This window comes from Rutilus rutilus (assembly GCF_951802725.1).
Source record: "Rutilus rutilus genome assembly, chromosome: 10".
In the NCBI taxonomy this organism is placed as follows: Eukaryota; Metazoa; Chordata; class Actinopteri; order Cypriniformes; family Leuciscidae; genus Rutilus; species Rutilus rutilus.
In genome coordinates, this window is record NC_140215.1 from 16708406 (window position 1) to 16732945 (window position 24540).

Below are 24540 nucleotides of genomic sequence, written 5' to 3' on the forward strand. Positions count from 1 at the left end.
GCTGCTGTTTAATAGTAATTGCAGAGAAAGCGGCATGCATGTTCATTAGGGGATGGGAGAAAAAGTCGATACATCATGATTCTCTCTCCAACAATTCTGGATCGATTCTGAGAATTTCAGAGTTGATTCTGAGCTTAGTATTTAACCGCAGATGCCGTTGGCGGAAACACACTTATTCTGCTTGCTTTTAATTCCTCTAACACACACACACACACACACACACACACACACACACACACACACACACACACACACACACACACACACACACAACACTCGAAACTTCCATAAAATAATCTTTCATAAAAGGTTTAAGCGAATTACAAGGAAATTCGCGGGCTTCATTGCACTGGATATGCGCTGTGAGAAACGCATGCTTTGCTTGATGTTACGCTTGCAGTGTGTGGTCTCGCCCGCCGGTATTTTCCTCACAAATGCTCTACGAAGGCATCATTTATGTCGTTTGGAATGCAGTGCTTATATATCAGAAATATGAAACTTACTGACAGAAGGCTGCTTTCAATTTCAAATGCTTGTGTGCTTTGTAAAGAGTGCTTGCGCATTGCGCATGCAGGCTGTGTACAACTCGTGTAAGCGTACATGTATACTTGCATCTCAAAATGCTTTTACATAAACAGTCAGTTATGTCTTAAGGCATTAAACAGGACAAACCACATCTTATAGTATTTCATTATTTCTGTGCATTAGTGTTAATGCAGCTTATTAGATCTCGTGATGTCTATGATATCATCAGTAATAATTAAACAACAGTAAAGATGAGAAAGAGAAAAATCACTCAGAGCTCTTGAATGGAAAACCTTCAGATACTCTTAAATACTGAAAGCACTCTTTGTTTATTGCTTGTAATGTTCCCATAGATTCCCACCCCTAATGTTCATACACACACATGAAGTCTTGCAATGAAGACTTCTCCCACACAATCCTCTCTCTATTTTCCTTTCATCACCCATCACATCCTTAACGTCCTGCCAAGCCTTGTCATTTCCATACTGGCTTCCTGTCAATTTGTGTCATTCTTAGTCTTCCCCCACCATGCCATCTGCCAGACATAGTTCCCCCTCCTAAGCGAAACTGGCGCCCGCTGAAGAAAGATGCCCTTAACGTTGCCTGTGAGTTTGCATACTGCCCCTAAAGATTGTGTATCGCCCCTCAACATGGCACAGATCTGTAGCTATTTACTGTTGCATTGCACTAGAAGGTGTTGAAATGATATAAGATTTTCTTCTGTCCCATTGTAATGGGCAGAGACCACTAAGTAACCCATTCGGTCACTCAAAACACCACTGCAACTGTGTAGCAACCGGTAATAACCACTCAAAACAACCACATAGCAACACCCTGGCAACCACCCAGGACACCCCAACATTGTGTTGGCATGTTTTGTGCAGGAAAGCAACATTTCAACTCTTTCAAAAAAGAATCTGTAAGCATTTCTTCAAAATCTGTAAAAATCCAGTTTCTGTCTATTTTTTTATTCACACAAAAGAGCTCTGTGCATGGCTAATGTGAAGTTAGATTGGAGAAAAAGAGATTATCCTCTTTGAAGTGCATTTCAACTTCTACTATTCTCTGAAGACTTGATCGGGCCTTGTTAAAGCAAAGAGAAGGCAAACAAAAGGGATGATGGGAGATCATTGTTTTGGCTCTGCATGTTTTTTTCAGGCAGTCACAGCATTTGTGCCTTAAAATATATCTTTTGGTTTTCCCTTATTATTTTCTTGTTTTTAGTTTTTTTTAATAGCGTTTGCAGCGTCCCAAATGAGAGAGGACACATTTGAAACGGGTTCCACTTTCTCATTAAATCACATAACAAACCAGATTTTACTGTTCAGTTGGCTTAATTACATTGTGTCTATAATAAATTGAACACTCTTAGGTCTTTGTGCCATACTGAAGTGCACTCCTGCTTATTTGTGAGGAGTTTTGTCTGTCTCTCCCTCTCGAGTCCTTTTTTCTCTTTTGCTTTGCACACTCTCCCTCTCTCAAACACTTTTCTGTTTGCTCTCACACACCCTCGCACAGCTCGACTTGGCTCCTTCCAGAAACGAGCGCTCTATACCCATCCTGCGTTGCATTTAGATGTCTGTTCATCTTCTCTTTTAAGGGCCTGATGTTGTAACATCATTTGATCAATGATGAATTCCTGCTGTAATTCTTTTATACAAACCTTTTTTGGTTTTGAACACATATTCAGGCTAACAAGATAACAAACTTAAGTAAAAAAAGAAAGAAAAGATAGATGTCATAACAGAACTGACGCAATTCTTCATGGCTTAAATGAAAAAAAGTGCTGGAAACATTCCTGAGATTTTGGTCCAAATTGACATGACTGCATCAATCAGTTGCAGATTTGTCAGCTGCACATTCATGATGCGAAACTCCTGTTCCTCCACATCCCAAAGGTCAGGGATGGAAATTAGCACCCGCCACCAGCCAAATGCGGGTGATTTTGTGTTGTGGCGGGTAAACTCGCTTCACCTACCGGCCACCGTGGCGGGTAAATAAAAATATACTGTTTCACACAGACGGCGGACACTTTTAGAGGACATAAGTGTACGCTGAAATAAAGTCTTTCACCTCAGAAAAACGGACTTTCTTGTCCTGTCACGTCAGCCGTTATCCTGTTCTCGTAGCGAACGCTCTTCAATTGCACGCGCAAATGTGGCGGCGCGCGCTATGTATCGCCTCACTGTATATAAAGTGCAAAATAAACTACGAGCATGCAACGCCGTTACGTTGTAAATTACACAAAATAAAAGTAATGCAGGGATGATTTTTATACTATTCACCAGGAGCAGTTTCCATGGTTCATTAACAGTTCTTGTTAATATTGTGTATTCACCATGGTAACTGTCGTTTCCATATTAACCCCAAAATGCCACTTTATTTTTCTTTGTGTTATTTTTTATATTTTTAAATGACTCTAGTGGCTCATACCAACATTGTATTAACAAAAACTAGTTTGGGACTGCTATTTAATAGCTTTCGCATAGGCCTACTGTTTATTTATTAGTACTAGTCTTTGCTAGTCATTCTTACAATTTATGTTAAGTAAAGGGGGACAGTACTTGTGTGTGTGGAAATAGCCGGTTTCAATAAAACTACTTGTGACATGTCATATTTGGCTTTGACTTTGACTGAACATTTGCTCTCACTTTGCGGAAAAAATATTGGGATATATATCGTATATCGATATTCAGCCTAAATAATCGGGATATGACTTTTGGTCCATATCGCCCAGCCCTAGTTTCATTGTTGGGACTAAAAACCTAAAACTGGAAGCCATAAAAGACCACGAATCATTCAAATGCCACATCCAGGTAAAAAAGAGAAATATATATAAGAGAGAAAGAGAAAATGTCAGTATTTCATTGAGACTTGAAATTAAATAAACTGCTTGAGTATTGTAGATCTTGTAGTATTAATTTTCACATGCAGTTACACATTGTCGGTTAAAAACAAGAAAGTGGCTGGTAAAAACATTGAGTGGCTGGTAGATTTTGAAATCCACCAGCCACAGTGGCCGGTGGACAAAAAAGTTAATTTCCATCCCTACCAAAGGTGCTTTGTTGGATTGAGATCTGGTGACTCTGGAGGACATTTGAGTTTAGTGAGCTCATTGTCATGTTCAATAAACCAGTTTGAGATGATTTGAGCTTTGTGACATGGTGCATTATCCTGTTGGAAGTAGCCATCAGAAGATGGGTACACTGTGGTCATAAAGGGATGGACATGGTCTGCCGCAATACTCAGGTAGGCTGTGGCATTTAAACAATGCTAAATTGGTACTAAGGGGCCTAAAGTGTGCCAAGAAAATATCCCCCACACCATTGCACCACCAGAAACCACCAGCATGAACCGCTCATACAAGGCACGATGTAGTCATTCTTTCATGTTGTTTACTCCAAATTCTGACTCAGACCAACCACCTGAATGTCGCAACAGACATCAAGACTCATCAGACCAGGCAATATTTTTCCAATCTTCTGTTGTCCAATTTTGGCGAGCCTGTGTGAATTGTAGCCTCAGTTTCCTGTTCTTAGCTGACAAGAGTGGCACCTGGTGTGATCCTCTGCTGCTGTTGCCCATCTTCTTCAAGGCTCAACGACGTGTTGTTTGTTCAGAGATGCTCTTCTGCAGATCTCGGTTGTAATGAGTGGTTATTTGAGTTACTTTTGCCTTTCTATCAGATCGAACCAGTCTGGCCATTCTCCTCTGACCTCTGCCATCATCAAGGCATTTCCACCCATAGAACTGCCGCTCACTGGATAGTTTCTCTTTTTCAGATCATTCTCTTGTAATCCCTAGAGATGGTTGTGCATGAAAATCCCAGAAGATCAGCAGTTTCTGAAATACCCAGAGTAAGCCCGTCTGACACAAACAAACATGCCACGTTCAAAGTCACTTAAATTACCTTTCTTTCCTATTCTGATGCTCAGTTTGAACTTCAGCAGATAGTCTATATCTACATGCCTAAAAGCATTGAGTTGCTGCCATGTGATTGGCTGATTAGATATTTGCATTGATATTATAATAATTAAATGCAAAAACAATAAATGTGTATATAAATGTGCATAAATGATAATTATTAATAATAAATTATATTATAATTATTATAAAATATGAAATCATTGACTTCAAAAAATCATTATTCTTAATGAATTCAAAATGAATGAGAAGTATCAATGCTTCTATACCAATATGTCCTCTCCATCATTTTGAAAATGTAAAAAAAACATCTGTCGTGAAAAAATGTAAAAAAGTTTACAGCATGATACTATTTGCTCCAAACAAATAGCATTACATTTGACCTTGTGAACAAGGTGTAATGAAAGGAGGTGTTTTTAGACTGGAAAGAATGATAATGACTTAATTTAAATACTGTAATCCAACTGTCAACTGTTTAGTAAATATTCTCCTGAAAGCTGTTTGCATGGCAAATGAAATTTATGAATAGTGGAAATTATTTGTTGTGCTGTTGCCTAAAGTGTGGCAGAATCGAGTTTATTTGTATCAAATTATTAGTCAGTCTGATTATTAATGTTCTGTTCTCTCCCTCACAAACCCTTGCTTACACGTTTTAACACCATGGTTTTATTCACTTCTCACATTTGCTCACTCACAAACTGACAGACTGTTGCTCTCTCTCTTTCTCTCTGTCATGTGGGTGTGCTGCTTTTTATGTGTGTTGTATCAGTGCACCTCTCTCTCTCTCTTGCTCATTCTCTAGGCTATAATCAGCAGTGTGTGGGGGCCGTCCCCATAGTTCTCCCTGGGCTCTAGGGGCCAGTGACAGAGCGTTGTGTTTTAGAGAGAAAGAGAAGCAACGAGAGAGAGAGACCTGGGCATTCAGCTTGGTAATTATGTTGCCAAAGTGCCACGCAACTTGCTGTGGTACAGCACTAATAAATTGCCTGCTGTCTGCATTTTACTTTTTTCCATGCTTCGTTTTTAGAAAGAGACGAGGTGGAAAAATGTTGTTTTCCGTTGTTATGGATCATCAGTGTTTCGATATCATATGATATATATATGGATTTAGGTTAATTAGGACACATTTTGCTATTGAGATGATCTGAATTCACCCAAAAGAAAAAAAAAAAATTCCTGACACCAAACCTTTGAATTGTAGTGTTAAAAAAACAATGGGCCAATCAGATGAATCTGGGGGTGGGATTAGCATGAGTGTGTATTAACATCAGTGAATGGGAGTTACTGGGCTTATAAACCCAGCATCTTTTCATTTCTATAGTACTCTGTCTAGCTCTACACACACACACACACACACACCTGTAGGGTCTAGGTCTAACTTTCGGTTTGACTATCGTACCCAAAACCTACTAAATCACTGAATCATACCAACCTGACAAGTGTAAACAGTTGTGAAGTTCTGACATATTTTCAGGAATACAACGGTGTGTGAAGTAGAGCTTGTGTAGCTAGAAGCGGTTGCAAATATTTCAGGCCATCAGTTTATTTTTAAGCTGTTTCTTTCAGAGGGGTTTTGTTAATACAGACAGAGATGTATTATTTATATAATGAATAACATATTACAGACTACGCAAAAATAATAGGGTTAGAAAATTATATGCCCTGTCCTACAGCTAGTGATAGGTAGAAACCATTCTGGCTGAAAAACATAGCCTCTGTCAAATGCTTCATGCAAATTCCCAGAGGCTGTTGCAGCTTAAAAAAAAACATTTGCGAATAAATGATATGGACATTAATATAAGTTCATGTTGATCTTGCATGCTTATTTGTGTGTAGTAAACATTTAGAGTAATTCAGTTGTGCACTGAAATATGTTAAGGGATAAAATATTGAATTGTCTCAATATAAAAAATAGATGTCAATTGATATTCCCACCAAGATATCAAACTGGTGTGTCCATACCAACCCTCTACGGACACAATGAAGCTTGAGTCGCCATTGGCTAGTACATTTTTTATTTTACTCGCCAGACTTTTTACATGAAATGCATGAACAATGCAACTGAAAAAAAAAGTACATTGTCTGAATTATTCTTTATGTTGCATATGGATTTAATCTACCATTTTTTAGCAAATGGCTTTCTCTTGCCACCTCTCTTCTCTTGACAGCTGATGATGGATCATACTGCTGAAGCTCTGGGCCTTCTGTTGAAATGAAGATCAGGTCTGAAAGGCTTGAGGATGTGAGACTGCTGCGGACATCTGATTTTATTCTCTTTTGGGCACTGAAGGCTCTTTCGTAGTTGGCAGAGCTGATTGGTGGAACAAGAAGAATCTGAACGAGATGAAGAATGTCTCATCTCTGTAGGGTTGCTTCTGCAGCAGTGTCTTGTACAGGTCCAGGTAGGACTTTCCATGAAGATCATTAGATACTCGCCTTTTCAAGCGTCTCCATTCCCCAGGGATTTCTTCAACTCTACATCCAGATATAACAAGCTTTTCTCTGAACCATTCAGTGAGGACCTTCAGCTCCTTGTTGCCATACATTAGTTCAAGTTGCTTACTGTCATCAGGCCACTTGTCATGGTTGAATATCGCAAATGCATCACAGCTTGTGCATTTTGATCTTTGTTAACTCCAAGCAGGTTATCCAATTTAGCATGAAGGTGTTTCTCAAAGGCTGAATATGCATGCTCCATCTGTTGTCTCAGATTGTCCATAAGACTGTCTCTTTCCCCTATCAAGTCAATCTCAAGTCAATGCCCTGAAAAGTTGTGGAATGAGCACCAGGAGTTTGCTTTTCCAGACACTGTGTGATAAAAGTTTCCAGCGTACCATCTGGGAGAGGGTTGGTTTTCATGTAGTCAAGACTGGTCAAACAGCTCTCAACTGCAGCAACAGCACTTGGTAGGATGAGGTCTGACTTAATGTTGCTATCTCCTGCAGCACATCAGCCAGTAAATGGCAAAATGCAACAAACTGCAGATCCTTCAGGGTTTTGAAAACCTTTTTCCCTCTACCAGCAATGTTAGCATTGTGACTGGTTTGGGCCAAATTCTCCATGTGAATGGCAACAGCTGCATACTGCCCAGCTTGGCTCACAAGATCATCTTTTCCTCTCAGGAAGACCTTCAGTGCCCTGTCTAAATGAGGCACCCAACGTGCTCCTTTCACTGGCTTTGGTTTGTAGAACCAAGATTCAAGTTTTTCACAAACTGTCTTATGTTCTCTGTTGCTCTTTGGGCTGTAATGGTAGGTTTTCCAAATCAAGTGCAAGGTGTCATTTACACAACTTACTACACTCACCTCTTTCAAAACACCAAGTAGTGCCAGCTCCAGCCTGTGAGCCGTACAGTGAATGTCTAGCAGTTTTGGATTGTCCACTCTCAGTTTTGCAACAACACCAGCTGATTGGCCCTTGTTCACATTTGCACCATAAGCACAAAATCCAACAAGCTTTTGCTTCCATTCTTCTAATCCAAATTTTGACATTGAGGATTGAATGCAGTCAGTCACACCATCAGCATGAGCACGTGACAGCTCTGTGACAGAGACAAGATGATTTACTGGCAACCCATCATGTATATACCTGACATAGATAGCTTAATTTTCTGTCACAGAATAATCTGTTGCACCATCAATCATGACTGATATGTAGTTGGACAATTTCACTTTATTTGTTTCTATATCCTGTAAATCTGCGGCAATGTTTGAAATTAGTTCAGCGCAACGGATGTCATTATCATACGTTGGGGAAATGTCCTGGCCGTTTTTTTCTGCAGCAGAGTTAGTGGCTTCATCTGAGTGAAACTCAGGCCTAGTATCCTCCTTTGCGATATAATATGCTTTATTCATTTTCACAGAAAGCTCACATCTCTCTGCGCTATCATTCTTTTTATTTTGAGTTTGATAACCTTTTGCGATTGCAGATTCCTCAGGGTCTTTGCTTAGAGCCATCACACTATCACAACAAGCTGCATGTCGTTTGCTGTTTGAGTGCGCTGTGAGATTTTCACGTTTGAAATTGCTTGACCCTGATACAAAGTCCGTTTTACCTGCTAAGCTAGGTTTTCTACTGCAGTACTTACATGTCATCACATCAATCAAAGTCCGACAGCCAATGATTCTGGGACTTTCGCTTTTTGATTGCTTTTTGACACTTATTGATTCAGAATGCACAGTCTTTTCCGCCACATTTGACGTGCTTCGCTGGGGTTCGCCGGGGCATTCACCGTCTTCTGTCTGCACGAAACTGGACTCTTTAATTTTCTTTGCGCTTTTCAAATCTACTAATCTACATATTTACTAGCCATTGGCTAATTAAAGACATGTTTTAGTCGCCTAGAAGGAAATTTTCAAATCGGCGGGTAAAATCTGAAAATTTACTAGCCATTGGCTAATTAAAGACATGTTTTAGTCGCCTAGAAGGAAATTTAGTTGCATTGTAGAGGGTTGGACTGAGTTTGTGTAAAACTGATCTCTGCAGGATAGTGGCCCTCCAGGGGCAGGATTGGACACCCCTCGACTAGAGAAACTAAACTTGCTTTTTTTGATCGTTCTTGTCAACAAAAATGTAATATAGTATGCAAAATAGTTAGCAGTATGCAACAATAAACATTTGTTGTCACATGACCTCGTGTTTCATTAATGAGCACCATCAGGTTATAGTAGCAGGTTATCAGCTTTTGCAATACCTCATGACCACAAACACTTTCATTATAAAGTTTGGGGTCAGTTTTTTTTAGTTTTTTAAGAAATTAACACTTTTATTCAGCAAGGATGCATTTAATTGATCAAAAGTGACAGTAAAGACTTTTACATTGTTACAAAAGATTTATATTTCAAATAAATGCTGTTCTTTTGAACTTTCTCTTTTCATAAATAATGGTAACCGAAGTTAAAATGCATAATAATATTTGATCAATTCATGAGTTGTATATAAATGTCTTCTGTGCACCAACAAAATAACATTACCAGTAAAATGTCAGTTTTTACGGAGCCCCCCTAGTCCCACTTTGGCAAAAAAAAAAATTATTATAACTATCTTGTGGCCTCAAGATAGTATCTCGTGGCCTCAAGATAGTATCTCGTGGCCTCAAGATACTAACTCGTGGCCTCAAGATAGTAACTCGTGGCCTCAAGATAGTATATCTCGTGGCCTCAAGATAGTAACTCGTGGGCTCAAGATAGTAACTCGTGGCCTCAAGATAGTAACTCGTGGCCTCAAGATACTAACTCGTGGCCTCAAGATAGTATATCTCGTGGCCTCAAGATAGTAACTCGTGGCCTCAAGATAGTAACTCGTGGCCTCAAGATAGTAACTCGTGGCCTCAAGATAGTAACTCGTGGCCTCAAGATACTAACTCGTGGCCACGAGAAAGTAATTTTTTTCAAGGCGAACGTTCCTTTTAATGTTTCCATGGCGACGCGTCACGCGATACACCGCAGCCACAATAATACTGTATGACAGATGTGTCGCTTTTATTTCGCTTTTCCTTTTTTATTCTAAATATTCACAAACTTGCTATACCATGTCATCAACTAGCCCCTGAGAGTACGGCGCCACATTTAGAATGTTCAGTGCTGCCAGATTCAAACTGTGCTTTCGCGCATTGGCTGGCGCTGAGCCAGAGCGAAACTAAGCAGTTTTTTCAACTTCATAATGTTTATTTTTGGTTTCAGATATTTAAATCCGACTGACAGGACAACATTGCAGCGCCCATCTCATGTTATTATAGATCAAGATTATTTATAAAGGTTTTTAAACGAGCCAGAGTCGGACGCGTTCAGCGCTGTCATCACAACTAAGCAGTTTTTCAACTTCATAATGTTTATTTTTGGTTTCAGATATTTAAATACACATAAGCACGAGTAAAACAATACATTTGGAGTTTGTAAAACACACTGATGTCTGTGGAAGCAGCAATAACAATCTATTCAAATATAATTTGCCGACATGTGTTATTCATATTAGACAAACATAATGCAAGACAAGGAACTATAAAGTTTACTCTATTCTTCTCAGTTCACCGGCCACTTTCTTGCATTTATTTCGGGAGAAACTGATGAATTCACGTGCTGTAAATCCGACGGACAACATTGCAGCGCCCATCATGTTATTATAGATCAAGATTATTTATAAAGGTTTTTAAACGACTAAACACACTCACTTACACGTATGTGAGAATCGGAATATCAGATAGGCTTGATGACATGGTAAGCAAGTTTGTGAATATTTTGAATAAAAAAGGAAAAGCGAAATAAAAGCGACACATCTGTCATCATACAGTATTATTGTGGCTGCGGTCAATCGCGTGACGCGTCGCCATGGAAACATTAACATGGAAACGTTCGCCTTGAAAAAACTCACTTTCTCGTGGCCACGAGTTAGTATCTTGAGGCCACGAGATATACTATCTTGAGGCCACGAGTTACTATCTTGAGGCCACGAGTTACTATCTTGAGGCCACGAGATACTATCTTGAGGCCACGAGTTACTATCTTGAGGCCACGAGTTACTATCTTGAGGCCACAAGATAGTTATAATAAATTTTTTTTGCCAAAGTGGGACTAGGGGGGCTCCGTAAGTTTTTCATCTAAATATATAAAATAATTGCCAACTTACCTAGCATATTTGTCAGTATTGGCAATCACAGCCTTAAAAAATGTCAAAAACTGCAACATTTCCCCACGAAATCTAAGATTTTTTTTAATTATTTTTTGTATGATGAAATTGCATTATAATACTGAGAATTACAGTAATGGGAATATGTTTTATCCACATTATTTATTATTTATTATATATTCTATAATGTGTTTTATTCTATGACATAGGGGATAAATATGACTGGGCATTTCCCTGTGAGATTCACTCATTAACAATAGTGAGTGATGTGGTAGTCAGTGGCAGTCTTGACATGGTAAATGTTAACCTATTGCGAACATAACTCCATCTCTAGCAACCTCATTGCTGACAATACCCACTGCTGCCTGTACATGCACTGTGCAACATCATGAAGGCCTAGTGTCAATTAGATGTGTGTGCTAATGGGAGCAGGTATAAAAGTTCTGGGATGTTTTAGTCACACTTGTAAACAGTAGCAGCACATGAGTAGTGGTAATCAGCTGTGATCTGAGTGCCAGCTGTTCCGCAAGTTGCTGCCTGACTGAGCAGATCTATTCAGGATTTGTACTTGCCAACTTGAGAGACTGGAAAAGTCCTGTCTGGACAGGCCAGCGCACAGTTGTCACAATTTCAGAGGGAAACTAGAAATACTTCTTACATGGCAGGTAATTACAGAGAATGATCACATGATCCCATTTCTGATCTGATGTTCATGTGGCTGTAAATCAGACACATATTAGATTTTTTGCAATATGACTTTCTGAAAGCAGCCAGTTTGGAATTAAATGCACTATTCTTACTTATTATTTGCAGTAACTGCATACTTGATTTACCTTTGGCATCAAGAAGAGCAGGACGGTCACCACATTTAAAAAGTCACACAAGCAAGAAAAAGAAACAAAATCAGAACCTGACACTTTGGCTTGTTATATGAATGGAGACAAAAGCATACTACTGTATGTAAGAGAAAGACTATTTCACATTGTTCTACAAATGCCAAATTCTAAGCCTTTGCACCTTTGTAAATTTTATAAAGAACAGCAGCTGAAAAAACATACAATTGAATGCCAGTTGAGATTTCTGTTTTATGACTTAACTACTCTGAGGTCAGTGGTTCAGAGGTAAATGTGAAAGGCTTCGCATACTCACTACATTTGGCTTAACGAGCATTAACTGGAAACCATTAACCTTTATGAAAGCAGGCAATTATTATCAAGCATATTTATTCATTTAACATTTGCAGTAATCTTATAGTGACTGCAACACATATTTTTGTAAGCGTCTTTGTATAAAAAGTCTTGCAATTTCAGTTTCAAAAGGTCTTCATCAAAGTCTTCAAGACTGACACACCACTTTACACAATATTCTTTTCACAGTTCTTTTGATGGTACATCACTCACTGCATCTCAATGCTACTCTAGATACAGCAGAGCTGGACTGGATTTTAGGTTATATGGCTTCAGCTCTCCTGCTGCTTAATTTAGCTAAACCAGAACCTAAGATGTCATTATCAATCAAACAACCCAAGTCATCTGCAGACTTTTTGCCTACTGTTTTTAAAAACTGTAAATTTGGACATAAAACACTTTTCACATACTGTTTTTCACCTACTATATAGTAGGGAAGTATGCATATTTGGAAACAGCCAGTCACTTGAATCCTTCCTAAATAAATCAGAGTTTTGAGCAAATCGGTTGAGGTAATGATTCCATGACTCACTCATAAAGACAGTCAGTAACTTATTGCTACCTATTAGCATACCGATCATGTAACCTATTGAAAGAGTCACTTAACTGAGACATTGGGTCTCATTCACAGTAATTGGATTATTTCGTATTTGTACGCACAGGAGAACATCTAACAAAAAAATGCCACCTAATTCATGACAGATGCATATGCACATGAATTTGTTCTTAACCTTGTTCTAATGTTAATGGATTTGGAGTATTCTAAATGAGCGACCGTGTGCCCAAGGTTAGTCATTTGCATAAAACAGCAAAACCATCTCCATATATGGGCTTTCTATACAACCTTAACAGTCTTTCGTCATTCTCAAAACCTACTTGACGCTCTCTAAAGATCCACAAAGATCACCTGCAGCAAGATATTCCAGCACTGCCAATCCTCAAAACCAGTTCAAACTCAATAAACACCTTTCATACAGATTACAGACCCATAAATTCTAAATTTAAAATACATTTTATTATGAAAGTTATTGGTGAATCCTGATTTACTTAAACGCTAAACGTTTGTATGCAGATTTCATGCAAATGTTGCATAATTATGATTAATATTATTGAATAACGAGTATAAAGTGCGTGCACTTATAAAACATGTATACAAGCACTCACACGTGTAGCACTTGGGTAGTGGAAAGTTGGTTTCTGTTCCAATCTGAACTGAAGAAAGGACGCTTCCATGACCTTGTTTTCTGTACCTGATTCATTAACCAACACAAGACACAAACTCGAGCTCCACACTCTACCATGGAATAGTTTATTATTTATGGGATGTCGCTATTGGAAGTCTCAATATTTTATTCATCAAGGTCCCTGTGGTTCTTTTGCCCTGTAGCAAGATGTCTGCCTTGCAGAGCCTGTGTTCACACAAAGCGTTTTCAAGATCTGAGATCTCTTCTTGCTAACTTTAAACATACAGTATGTAATTTTTTCGCCGCTAGGGGTCGCTAACCTCTTTACAATAACAAAGGCGTAGTTTGATGACGCAACATTTGCTAAGAATTATGGATCTTGTCGTCAACGTCAAGCCGATCGATCTAATAATGTTTATGGATGACTGAATACATCGATGTTTTTATCATGACTGTGATATGAAGCAGTTCGGGATTGTTAAGAGACAGCTATCAGCTCCACACGCGACGCGAGTCCCGCGGATATAAAAGGAATATGGACATTTCATTCTATCGAACTACACGCAAGTGCAGAATTACAACTCACAGGTCAGTTTATTAGACAAATTAAACTTGTGAGGTAACGCAGCGCTGTTTCACTTGTTCTAACATTACACTAGCACACTAAACTGCATTTGAATGTGTTGAAATTTATGTGTTAGTTTGTCTGTATGAGACTAGCAGTGAGCTAGATCAACATTAGAATAACATACAGATCATATTCTAACATTTTATCATTGTTGAACTATATAACATTGATTAGTTTTATGTAAATGTGCTCACCTGTTTAATAAAGTACATGTAGGAGCGGTCGAAGTCTCGGACGTGGAGCTCTCGTTTATATACTGTCTATGGGAGCTCTCGGCATCTCGAAAACACCGCGCTGATATTGATTCTCATTTTAGTTCTCCTTTTTTATCCAAAGTCTGCTTGCCATGGTCCATAATGTTTGAACGAAACAACAACGTTCAAATAGACATTGCGAACTACACAGTTGTCCACGTCTGTCGCTTTGGTTACTATCAAAGGGCTCTGGTTCATAGCTCTGGTTGCTATGGCAGTACGAGCGGAAACCAGGGACAACGCGGATATGACGCCATTGACGGCGACAAAACGGAAATAAAGAAACGGGACGTGTCTTTGAATTAAATTACAAATTTCTCCTGGTTTGAAAGTTGTTGGAAACAGTTGGGATAATGTAAGTACACAACTAAAAAAAAAGAAATAACATAGATATAGTGATTTTTGCTATTTTTAAAGCAAAAAAGTTACATATTGTGCCTTTAACTTTAGCTGGACAATAACTTTGTTTTGGCTTTATAGCAGCTCTAGAATAATCTCTGTTTCTTTCATTTCCTATTATCACTGTAAAGCTGCTTTGAAACAATCTATATTGTTAAAAGCGCTATATAAATGAAGGTGACTTGACTTGACTTGACTTATTATCTACTCTGAGCTCTCTTGTACTGAAGTATCCAGAAACACTCATGTACTGTAACTTTATTCTTCAGCCATTGCAGTTCAACGAATGCAAATGTAAATTGCATTATATTTTGTTTACTAATTCATTCTCATTCATAGCATTAGAAAATGAAATCCGCTCAAGCATTACATTATTTTGAGTCACCAAGAATAACAAAATAGTCCATAATATTCCAGTTTCTTCAGTTCAACATGGTAAAACAGGTTTTAAAAGTATACTCGAATGGTCTTACCTTGAGAATAAATGTGTAAAAGCATCACAATGCTGTCAGGGTTATGTTTTGTTCTATCATTTCATTTCTGCTTTAGTTTGATTTTATGTTTGCGGTTGCATTTCCTTAGAGTTGTTTCCCTTTACAATAGCCCAGTATCAGAGAATAATTTGTTATCAAAGACTTCCTTCATCACTTCTCCCCATAGATCATAAATTGAGGCTTCATAACAGCTTAATATCAGTTGCATTTTATTTCAAGGGTTCACACCCTCTTGAATTATATCATCATAAACACAAACGTGCAGATACTATGTCAGTAAGAGATTCAATTGTCAGTGTCTTTAGTGATATCAACATGAGTTTTTACCTAAAACTAAATTTGTTTTAAAATATCTTATTCCCTTTAAACACTATTGATCTTGAGTATTTAAATAAAGTGTCTGTTAAAGGATAAATATCAAAAAGTTTTATTTTCCCCCTTAACCCCTGATGCTATGGGAGCATATTTCTGAAGAAGAATACGTTCACTCATACAGTAACCCGCATATTGGCAAAAATGTAAACCTTGAATGCACTGTAAGTCACTTTACATAATATCAAATGGATAAAAGTAAATGAACACATCTCATGAAGAAGCAGTTCAGTTAGATGCTCTACAGTACTTTTTCTTGCTGTTTTTGCGACCTGTCATACAGATTAATGCAGCTTTCATCATGTTAGGGTCTGGGACTCCCCAGTCTAGTTGGCTATTCAAAAGAATTTATATATTCTTGTCATTACCTGAAATAACTTTTTTTTTTTTTAAAGTTACTTGATGCCTAAGCATAGCCCCCAGGCCAAGTGCAAAGAGCAAAGTATACAAACTTTTGAAGTAAAGCTTTTCATCTAAAATTTAGGGGGAATTGAATGCATTTTGTAAAATTAATAAAGTCTACGAGGGAGAAAAGCCACGGGCAAGCTAGCAGAGATAAAGAAGTCATTAAAAAGCAGTCAATGTGAAACCATACAGAGCAAACAGCAGTATCTACTAGCTGTTATGCTAATGCTTCTGTAATGAGCAACTAGCATGTTATCAGCTTTGCTTTTATTCTGTTGTTTATGGGAATAACTGCAATGTTTCTGTTACACTTTATTTAGTTCCTACAGTATAAAGCTGACATAGTGTGAAGGGTGCAACTTTGTGCCTGTAAGAGGAATGTGTGTGTGCTGAGAAACAAGGTTGTACTTGTGAAGTTAGAAAAATAGAAACAAATTTAGAAAAATATTAGCATTTTCAACCTCAGGGGCCTGCTTACAACTGTTGAAGTGTTAAGTATATTTTATGTTATACTATATATTTATTTTATTTAACTGAGCTAAACATGTTGGATAATGGGCTTACAAAATACTTGTTGGCCTGTGGACGTGAGAAATATTTGAGTCTGTATTTAAAGCTCTGATTTTGGACTACCATAAGTGAAACATAAAAAATGTAGAAGAAACCTAGAAGAAACAAAAGACATTTAAAGAAATCTCACATGATGAATTTTTTTTTATTTTAATTTTTTTTTTTATGAGGCACTGCTGATTAAGCAATAAAAACAAGTGAACTATCATACATTATGTGACCATTATATTTTTTAATTTGTAAAACAAACTCATTAAACAATAAACTTTGCCAATATATCTTGTCTAGTCATAAAAGAACAAACATTAGTGGTTTACAACCATGCGAGTGTGCAGTGTTTGAAACGTTAGATAATTGAAAAAGTTGTGTGCAGTTCAGTTCAGATTAGTGGTGCAGCGTCAAGTTAACTCATTAAAGAGATAAATAGGAAAGGAAAAAAGTAGGAGGAAAAAAGACAGACGTAACTGGATCGGAAGTATTGTCAACTTTAATTCAAGCCTCTTTTCCATTACTTGAGTAATGTGTCAACAAGAGAGAGAGGTGGCAACAGTCAAATCTGAAATTTGACAATACAAGTAAACAATATCTTCAGATTGTCTTGTAAACGATTTCTAGTGTTTATTTTCCCATCAGTGTAGTCATAGATCTATCTATTCAACCGCAGAGAGATTTGCAAGCCCCTTTAGTTGAGAGGTTTTTGTCCGTCTCAGAGGTCCTGCATTAATCACCCTCAGCTTTTATTTTACATCGGTAATGTTTCATCACAGCAACAGCAAGTACATCTAATAAAACTCATACGGAAGCTCTTGTTAGTGGGATTCACTTCATTCATTACAGAGTAATGAGAATAAACAGGAAGTTGCAGCCAGGTAGAAAAGATAGGGTTTAGCAGAGAAAACATAAGACATGTATGTGAATTCAACAACGCAGACGTGGCACTGCTCATGTACACAACATATCACAAACATGGTAACACTTAAGAATACTGTTCCCTCAGTAATGAATAGCAGGAACAAATGAGTAATGGAATATTCTAGTAACTACTATTAAAAGGATGGTTCGGAGTAATTTCAACCTAGGGTCCTTTGCACCATGACCTCGAGCCAAACACCCCCCCAGAAGCTTTTTTCCCCTTAGTCGGACATTATTAAAGTTAGAGCTTATTTAGAGATATCAGCCAAATGGCTTAGTGAGGGCGCTAATGGATCCAAGGTTGTATCTCGTAAATTACCCCACTAATAATGGCCAGAATGGTACCAAACTTATACAGTAGTACAAATAGGTTCTGTACTCATCAAACGAGGCATTGGAAAGTTTGTAAGTACATCAGGAGTTTATTTAAATAACACTTGCCTGACGGCTTATGCTACCGCTAACCCGGACGTCGATGTCACTTCCGTGATTTGGGAAAAGCCTGTAAAAGTCCTGCCAGAAAGCAATGCATAAGGATGTAGTGTAACGACGCCCAGTTCCAGGAATGCACTAATATTTAGTTGGTAGTACCAGCTTGCAACAATTATTAGTTAACACTAAGTTGTCAACACTTCGGAAAAAATACATTTCTATGGAGTGTTAAATTCACTAGCTTTTCCCTTACACTTGTGAGTTTTGCAAAGGACTTTTACGGGCTTTACCCAAATCACGGAAGTGACCTCGACATCCGGGTTAGCGGTAGCATAAGCCGTCAGGCAAGTGTTATTTAAATAAACTCCTGATGTACTTAATTACTCCGAACCATCCCTTTAACTAATAAGGAACTCTGATTAACAAATTAGCAAGTAATAGTGCCCAGTTGAATGTGGTAGTTCACATTAGCTAATCAGTAACTACTATTTTTTTCATACCTCCCAGGGGACTAAGTGAAGATCATGGTATTGTTAGCCCACCAGTAATGACATTTAAGTATTACCAAATCCTTCAGTACTCTAAAGTGAGAAGCATGATAACTATTGCCTAAAAGCAAGGGATATTACCATCTTGTCCTAAAATGTAACCAAAGTAATGTTTGAAGTCATTGTAAGCATTTTTTGTAAGGTTTTGGATAGTAATGACTTGTGTGTTACTACATCATTCTAAAGGGATTACTAATTATTTGGAACAGTATTCTAAAGTGAAGTATCATGATAACCCACTAGTAATGACTCAAGTGTTACCAAATCCATCAGAGGGATTTCATAGGGAAGTAATCACTTTTTTCACTGAAAATCGCCTATAATAATGTTGTAATAAATGGCTATAACTTAGGGATTGTTACATGTAGACAAAATTTCATCTGGAAATCTAGAATATCCAAGTAAAACGTAAAAGGAAAAAAAAGGAAAAAATCCAAACTTCAGGAGGTTTTGTTAAAAAAAAATAAAAATAATATTAAACCTTAAATCTAGTAAATTCATCCATTCTAAGACAAATTTAAATGAGCTAGATTGAAACTTCAAATTCTCCTGTTTAAAATGATATATGGCACTTGATGCTGACTGCTATAATGGGTTAGAAAAACAAAAGATAAGTACAGGCGAGTCAGATGCTCCAAAAAAATTTCTAGGTCTTTAAGTTAATAATAGTTACTAGAATGTTAAATTTACGTTATTCATTTGTTCCTGTGTAGTTATGCATTAATGATATAACTAGGGCTGGGTATCGTTAAAAAAAATTCTAAATCGATACCGATACCATGACTTCGATACCAGTTCCTGAATGATACTTTTTTCGATACCAATTTTATGAACAGATAATGTTATAGCAGAGGCTGTAACATTAATGTGAAGAGGGAACAATAACTAGAAGGCTAAACTGTTAATGCAGCTAACCTTAAGGATAAGCACACTTTACAAGATGCCTAGTTTAATGTGAGTTAAATTCCCGTTAAAATTCTTCTGGATTCCTAAATCGGTCGGCCGGTCGGTGCCTAAAAAGTATCGAACTCGATAGCCAGCCCTAGATATAACAGTATTCTAAAGTGTTATCACACACACATTCCAATATTTTAACCGCAGTTTATTGGAAGAACCATCTGAGATATCAGCCCGATAGATTTCCACCTTCTTTTTTTATTGGCAGTCAGTGAGAGTTGTTGTATATTATCCTGCTTATCACACCGCTACCTACCAAATAAGTATACATAGACATAATTTTTTATATATATATAATTAATTGTAACAGTATTACAGTACTAAAATCCTCAAAGCTTATTTTCACTTAGTGAGACGTAAGAGCGGACAGCACTAGAGACAGTAGCAGCAGTTTCAGTTACCTGGAACAGTGGACTAATACACAGCGCTGTAATATCTGATGAAATACCAGACTGCTGGATAGTGCGATTGACCAATCAGAATTGAGTAAACAGTGTAGTGTAGTAATAAAATATTACATCACGTTTCTTGTCCACTCCACTCCACTCTTTCTTCACATACTGGCTGTCTTTCTCGAAAGCTGTTCTGCTGACTTCTTTGTGCTGTTGTCTTGATGTGATTGGTAGCTTTTCTCTCCTGTTCCATCCACTTTATTATACCTCGAAAATGAACCTGCAGCTCACCGCTCCATTTTAAATACCACATTCAAATCTACTCCCATTCACAACCCTTTAAAATATTAAACACACAGAGAGAGGGAGAGGGGCGCCCACCGGCCCATGGATCAATATTTGCGCCTCGACGCGAAGCAATAAATATTCGATTGGTCAGAATATGATTATGACTTCTTAGCTCAAAGGGAGGATTTAATGACTGCTGATTATATAAGGCGGCACATTCCATTATTTTGTCATGCATATTCTCTCAATTTTTCATCTTTCTTTTCTCTTTTTTTGATGATAAACATGCCATGCATGTTTGTGCTTGCACTGGCTTTATAAGGAAATTGTGTGGAATAATACTGGGCTTTAGATTCAGTGCTTCATCTTGTTTATCATTCACACTTTCAGAACTGAATGGTGTTATTTTGGTTCTGCTTAAAACTGCAGCCTGTAAATCTAATAAAATAAAGAAGGATGATGAATGGAATTTCATCCAATATAGGAAATTGTTATGAAACGCAGTTATGCAATTTAGTTCAATAAATCTGAATATACAAACAAATGTAATACAACTCTGATTATATTAAAAAACAAAAATATGCTTATTGATTTTAATTTATAACAACAGTGGCTCCCAAAAATATTCTAAAAATGAATGTATTTGGACACTTTCTGGTTGAGGTTAGTTCGGTTAGTATACCATTTACACTATACATATACAATATTCAGAGCAATACACTTATAATATATAGGCCTAATGCAAAACATGACACATAGTGCAAAACAAAATGTTTTAAATGAGTAAGCGTAAGTTTTAGAGTATAGCTCATCACAGCAGCACATGTAAATGGCTGCTCACCTCACTCCTGCCACATTCATTCAGGCACCAATCAAATTGTCAGAGGGGAAACATAGAGCTGTTGTCGAATCTCAAGCTTGAACCCCTCCATTAAAGTCAAGAGATATCTACCCGTACCACTCTTAAGAATTATATGAACATGTGAGCATACCTACTACTGTGTTGAGCAAGAGGAGGTGCAGGATAAGGAAGCCTTGCATATTAACACTTTTGAGTGTTGAAACTCAAAGAACTTTGTTGAATTTCTTATGAGCAGACCTGTTTCTCTTTGTTGTTTTTCACTCTCAGACAGTAACTTTGTGCTGGGGAATGCACAGGTCCAGTCTCTCTATCCCATCGTGTACTGTTCTGATGGCTTCTGTGAACTCACTGGCTATGCCCGGGCGGAACTGATGCAGAAGAGCTGTGCTTGTCATTTTCTGTATGGGCCAGAGACCAGTGATAAGCTGATGGCACAGATCCAGGGCGCACTGGACGAAAGGCGGGAGTTTAAGACGGAACTGGTCTTCTACAAAAAAGGAGGTAGGAGTCACGTAGTTAACTACATGCCTTGGTCCCACTTCATATTAGGTGTATTTTCTATGTACTAACGTTTAAATGAATCATTTGATACAATGCACTTATTGTATACATACGTGTTTTTACATTGTACTTATTTTTAAAAAATTACAGCTGTAATTACAGTGTTGATCTTTCCATTACACCTTAACCCACCCTTAAGCCTACCCATACCACCAAACCTGTCCCTAACCTTACAAGTATCCCACATCAGTAGCAGCAAAAGTATATTGTATTTTATGTAAGTAGATAGTAGTTAAGGACACCTAATATAAAGTGTGATCTATGCCTTTGTCTACAGTACCAAAAGCAAATGACCAGGACTTCATCCCAATTCCCATAACATCCATCTTAAGTATCATGCAACATTAGTATTAGTCCATCCCAGTTTCCCACAGTTAATTTAGTTGTTTATAATTTTACAATATAGTAATTAATCATTCATATTATCAATAATTTAATTATCAGTTATTGTTAATAATAATAATAATGAGTTGCATTAAGACCTAAATGTGACCTGCATTCAGAAAGGGAAAAGGGTTCATTAAGGAGGTTGCCAAAGGTTGCCATAAAGCAATTCAATTACTGCAGGTCCACTGTGGATGAGGACACCAAATCAAGCCAAACTCTAAAATCAATTAATCACAAATACATGTTGTATATGCTGACTTGATTAGAGTGATACAGCAGGCATAGCTGCAGGCAAGAAAGAAATTAATTCACACAAAGGGGTGAGGAACAGTGATGGAGGGATTAAAAATAAAAGAACAGAAGCAAACTATGTACTGAATAAGATCATTTAAATTTAATCAACCCAGTATTTTCTTTAGATCTTGAAACAATGGATTTTATTAGACTTTTTTTTACTACTCTGGAATAGTTTGCTGAATTGGCCGATTCTGCTGTTAAATCTTTTATAATTGACTGTAATGAAAATTATTTCCAACACAGCTGTGTTAGATTCCACTGTCTAATAAAAACAAAAGTTCACCTCAAATCGATATTTCATGTGAATTTAGTTAAGTGGCAGTGTAATAAGTAAGACATGTGAGTATGTACTGTACATGATCCCTTACTTATTGATCAACATTTAAAAATGATTTGATTATGAATTGGCAGTGCTAGGCATTTTAATGGATAATAAAATGCATGTACAAACTGAATAAATGCAATCTTGATTTTATAATCAACTGATCTGAAAGGAAAACACATTTACAATGGCTCACATTAGGAGTAATCTTGAGCTAACCCCTCACAGTAGATGACTAAACAAATACCATTTCAGTCCAGACAATCCATTTTTTTGAACAAATTGACTTTAAATGCCTGCCTTGTTCTTTAACTTGTGTCTGGAGCAGCTGAGCATAGATTATGATAACATCATAATTCAACAGCTGTCTTTTCTCTCCCTCACCGATTTCCCTGAAAATAACACAGTATGCCTTTAAACCAGCCTTGGATAAACAGTGGCTCAGAGATAACAATGATTTCTGATGGCTTGATTCTTGAGTGCAGCGTGTCATATAGTTAATTCCATCCACGTTTTTACCCACCTGCGGTCAAGAGAACACGATTCCATCCGTGTACCAGGAGACCACTGTGAATTGCTGTGAACATACAGCGTAGATCTCTCTGTCAAACCCTATCAGACACCAGAACAGTTAGGGAGAATCTGCCAGACATTTTTCGCAAAAGGTTTTCCAAACACAGCAGCATTGACAACCAATTTCTCACCTGATTCACTTTAATTTAGCATTCGTGCAACATGCATTGGGGGAAATTTGCTCCTAATTCAGTGTCCAAAATCAGAGAGCACACTGTGGGAGCAGTGTTGAGTTCGATTCATTAATTTGACTGGTTTGTAAGAGATACTCTATCTGTTTGTTGCCTTTTCAAAGAAAATAGGCAATTTGTGTATTCTTCTATCCAGTTGGTAATGGTTCATTTGTGGATTGTCTGAACAAGCCACTGCAGTCCTGTGTAGCATTCCGAATGCTTCCTCTTTCACATTTCCTCTGTACGTTGGTCCCAACAATCCTCCAGTCACTTTGTCATGGAGTCGAAGGACTGCTAAATGCTGTGGTGCTCGCAAAATACATCTCACGCACCTCTCATGGCCCGCAGATTCAGGTTGAGATTGTACATGGTTCAAAGGGAATAGAAGATCATAGTTGCAAGACTGCTGTAAATTCCCACAGTTGCACAACTGCCATTTTGCATTGAGAGACTGTCAGTGAGATGAAGAGCTCAACAGACTGTCAAATGCACATTCACATATCACTTTGAAATAAAACATCAAATACACCAATTAAAAAGACGATCATACAATGAAGACTCAACATAAGTACTTTTATACTGCTGAAATAACTGGGTAGAATTAAAATGTCTTAGGAATAGCATTTAAAGGACTGCTTTGTAAATGTTTTTTTGTTAATTAAATCTCCATTATATTAAACGTTTTAACAATGTTTTGGGCAATGTTGGGGAGCGATGCTATTCAAACTTAAAGGAATAGTTCATATTTACTCACCCTTTTATGCTATGGCATCCCAGATGCGTATGACTTTCTTTTTAGAACAAAAAAGATTTTTAGAAAATACCTCAGCTCTGTAGGTCCATACAGTGCAAGTGAATGGTTACCAAAAAGCACATAAGGTTCAGCATAAAAGTAATTCTTATGAATACAGTGGTTTTATCAATGCCTTCTCAAGCGATTGTCACGGAATGGATGAATGTGAGACGAGGATTCAAATGCAGAGGAAATTTATTAACCGGCAGACAAGGTACAAACTCAAAAGCTCAAATTGCAAAACGGGAAGGAAACACCAGGAACAAGCAACTAGGACAAACGAACCAGCACAGGACTACAAACACAGGGAGGCTAAATAGGGGAACAAACAAAGGAGGGTAACGAGAAGGACAGGTGGGACAAATTAACCAATAATCGGATAACAAGATGGGAGGGGCTAGACAAGGAGGACATGGCACAAGGAAATAACATGACAGCCATGTGCTCACAACAGACCAAACAACACAAACACATGAC

General features: G+C 37.6%; 1 protein-coding gene across 2 annotated transcripts in view; it reads left to right on the forward strand.

The window, feature by feature from the left end:
• The window catches only part of kcnh3 (potassium voltage-gated channel, subfamily H (eag-related), member 3), a 129516-nt gene that overhangs the window by 62897 nt on the left and 42079 nt on the right, over positions 1-24540 (forward strand). For both annotated transcript variants that reach the window (XM_084421634.1, XM_084421635.1), the window contains exon 2: positions 21225-21458. In XM_084421634.1, coding sequence (XP_084277760.1) covers positions 21225-21458 — 234 coding nt within the window. The remainder of the gene's footprint in view (positions 1-21224; positions 21459-24540) is intronic.